At 29.2% G+C, this 2,701-nt stretch overlaps 1 protein-coding gene across 1 annotated transcript; it reads left to right on the top strand.

Moving 5' to 3' along the window:
• The first annotated feature begins 331 nt into the window (after positions 1-331).
• LOC18038500 (hydrophobic protein RCI2B) lies at positions 332-1,525 on the top strand. The gene is made up of 3 exons (XM_006428284.2): positions 332-541; positions 673-777; positions 1,267-1,525. Exons 1-2 carry the CDS (start codon positions 452-454, stop codon positions 757-759), a joined length of 177 nt encoding a protein of 58 aa, XP_006428347.1. The 5' UTR covers positions 332-451; the 3' UTR covers positions 760-777; positions 1,267-1,525.
• The last annotated feature ends 1,176 nt before the right edge of the window (positions 1,526-2,701 follow it).

Below are 2,701 nucleotides of genomic sequence, written 5' to 3'. Positions count from 1 at the left end.
TCTAAAGACCAAATTTACTCTCAAATAAGGGGGGAAAAAAAAAACCAAAAACCTGTAATTGATCCACCATCTTAAAAGTATAAATCACTAATTAAGCAATTAAAGTAAAAAAAAAAAATCGAGAAAATTCCAAAGAGTTGTAGCATACATGATTAAGGAAACTAATTGAACCGCGTATGATTCGTGAAAACGAAACACAAAATTAAAAAGGTACGTGTTTAGTGTGTCTGATAATCAAAACAAGACACGTGTACGAATCCTTTCGGATTCTCTTCGCAACTCTTCTCTATATAAGTCCCCATCGTCCCTCTCTGCAGTTACATAACACAAAGGCAGTTACTCAAATTGAAAAAACACACATTCCTTTAAAATCTTCAATCAAAGTTTCTTGCTTTTGACTCTTTAAATTTCACTTGATTTTTTTTTTTTTTTTTGTAAGAATCAATCAAAGATGGCAGATGAAGGCACAGCAACATGCATTGATATTATCTTGGCTATCATTTTGCCTCCTCTCGGTGTCTTTCTCAAATTTGGCTGCAAGGTAACGTAACTAGTTCTTCTCTTTTGGGGGTGTTTTTAAAATTTTATTTTATTAAAAACATTCTGAAGATATATAAGAATTCGCTAAAAAAATTTGTCTGTTTGTAATCGTTAATGCAATGGTTTGTGCAGGTTGAGTTTTGGATCTGTTTGCTGTTGACAATTTTCGGGTATATCCCTGGAATTATTTATGCTGTTTATGCCATCACCAAGAATTGATCTCTCTCTTCTTATTCTGTAAGTGCCCTACACTCTTTTCTTCTCTTCAAGCTTTTGGAAATATTTTTGTAAATTTTGTTTTTCATAACTATTAAAAATTGTTACATTTTTTTTTCAGATGTTCTGGTGATATATATATTTTCTGAATTCGGGTCTAAATCAGTCTAGTCATTATTCATGAGTTTGATTTTTTGGCAATCGAATGGAGTTATAGAATGAATCTTTTTTTTTTTCAATATTCTATAATATTATGTTATAAATCTATTGATATTTATTATCCGAAACAGAAAGAAGATTTCGATTTAAAGTTTCTCTTTTTGAGACCCCTCTTAAGACACCATGACCCGCATTAATTTGTGCCATTTATTGGTCTTAATTATTTTTACTTTAAATTGTTGTCTCCGTTGTGATTTGTTCAACGGCTATGATACAACAAGGAACTGGATTAGACCTGGGAATCAATGTCTTTTAAACTCTCTAATTTTTCTTTTTGAATTGTTTTGACAGATGGAGAGATCTGAGGGGCAGTATGTGTTTATGAGATTTTTATTTACAACCATTTGATGGACAGTTCTGATTTGATGTAGCCAGATGGATTATGATTCTTCTTTTAAGTGTTGTGTGTGCGCGTGTGTGAGAGAGTGAGTGAGTGAAGTGTTCCTTTGTTGATCTTTAATTTTTTCCGCCCTTTTTGTATGATTTGTCCCTTTTATGAACTTTAGTTCATTATTTTAATGTAAATTCCGCGACAGAAAATTTTTCTTGGGCTAAAAATTTTATATATCTATATATCTGTCACTAATTCATATTAATTGTTTCATTCTTTCCCAATTATGTATGTCTGTCACGTCCCCATTCAGATATGAATGCATATGATTTTTAATTATTTACTCATTTGCCTAATACAATGCCTTCGACTCTGGCATAATCACAACTCACAAGCATATATTGTGTTCCCTTTGGTGGATGTATTGTTTCTATCAGCAATCAAAGACAAATAGACAATTAATAATTATATACGCATATAGTAAATGGGATCTCTATCATCACTCGTCGATACATAATTCAAATTTCATTAAATAATAAGTTATAATTAAGCTCATCGATTTGTTGCGATTGTTGTGGCCGACCCCCATGACCCACGACCCACATGACCCACGTTACTATGTCCAATATCATGCTAACCATAATCAGCTACCAAAAGGGAGGAAAAAAAATGAAAAAGAAAAAAAAAACATTTAGCTTATAGTTGATTAGATCAGGCAGATCGAACAAAAGTTTTCGAATCAAACTCATCGTAATTGAATTTACTTACGGCTTTTATGAAATAGTGTAAAATTAATATGGCAATTCAGAAAAATGATTTATTTGAGGTTAAATTAAAGGTATAAAATCTAAAATTGAACACGCAAGTTAGTACATATATATTTTATAATTGTTCTGGATTTGTTTTATATTTTGAAAATATTGCATTATAGTTATTATCATTATATTAAGTATAGGGGGATTGTTATTTTTTCCCTATCGAATTCATTATCTATCACTTATCTTGCTATTGTTTTCATAATGTCCAATAACTCTTTTTATACAAAATAATAATAATAATAATAACAAAGAAAGAAAAAGAGAGGTAAATATATAGATCATGTACTTGGTGTTTTCTCTTGAGACATAGAAAATATACATTTATTGTGGGGGAAAAAATATAAGAAAATGTAGGTGTTGCAACTATGTCAAAGGCAAATATGCTTTTAAGGTTGAAATAATTTTTAAATTTCTTTATTCAATATCATTTTAGATTAAAAATTAAAAAAAAGATTAGAATAAATAAAAAATAAGGGTAAGAATTAGATTAGAATAAATAAAAAATATGATAAGAATTTTTCTTATTTTTAGTATTCAACATTTTATTTTAATATTAATATTAATTTGTTTAATTTAT

The sequence above is a fragment of the Citrus clementina genome, unplaced genomic scaffold, assembly GCF_000493195.1.
Source record: "Citrus clementina cultivar Clemenules unplaced genomic scaffold, Citrus_clementina_v1.0 scaffold_6, whole genome shotgun sequence".
Classification (NCBI taxonomy): Eukaryota; Viridiplantae; Streptophyta; class Magnoliopsida; order Sapindales; family Rutaceae; genus Citrus; species Citrus x clementina.
Note: the sequence above shows the minus strand (reverse complement) of the source record. Positions and strands in the feature narration are given on the sequence as shown.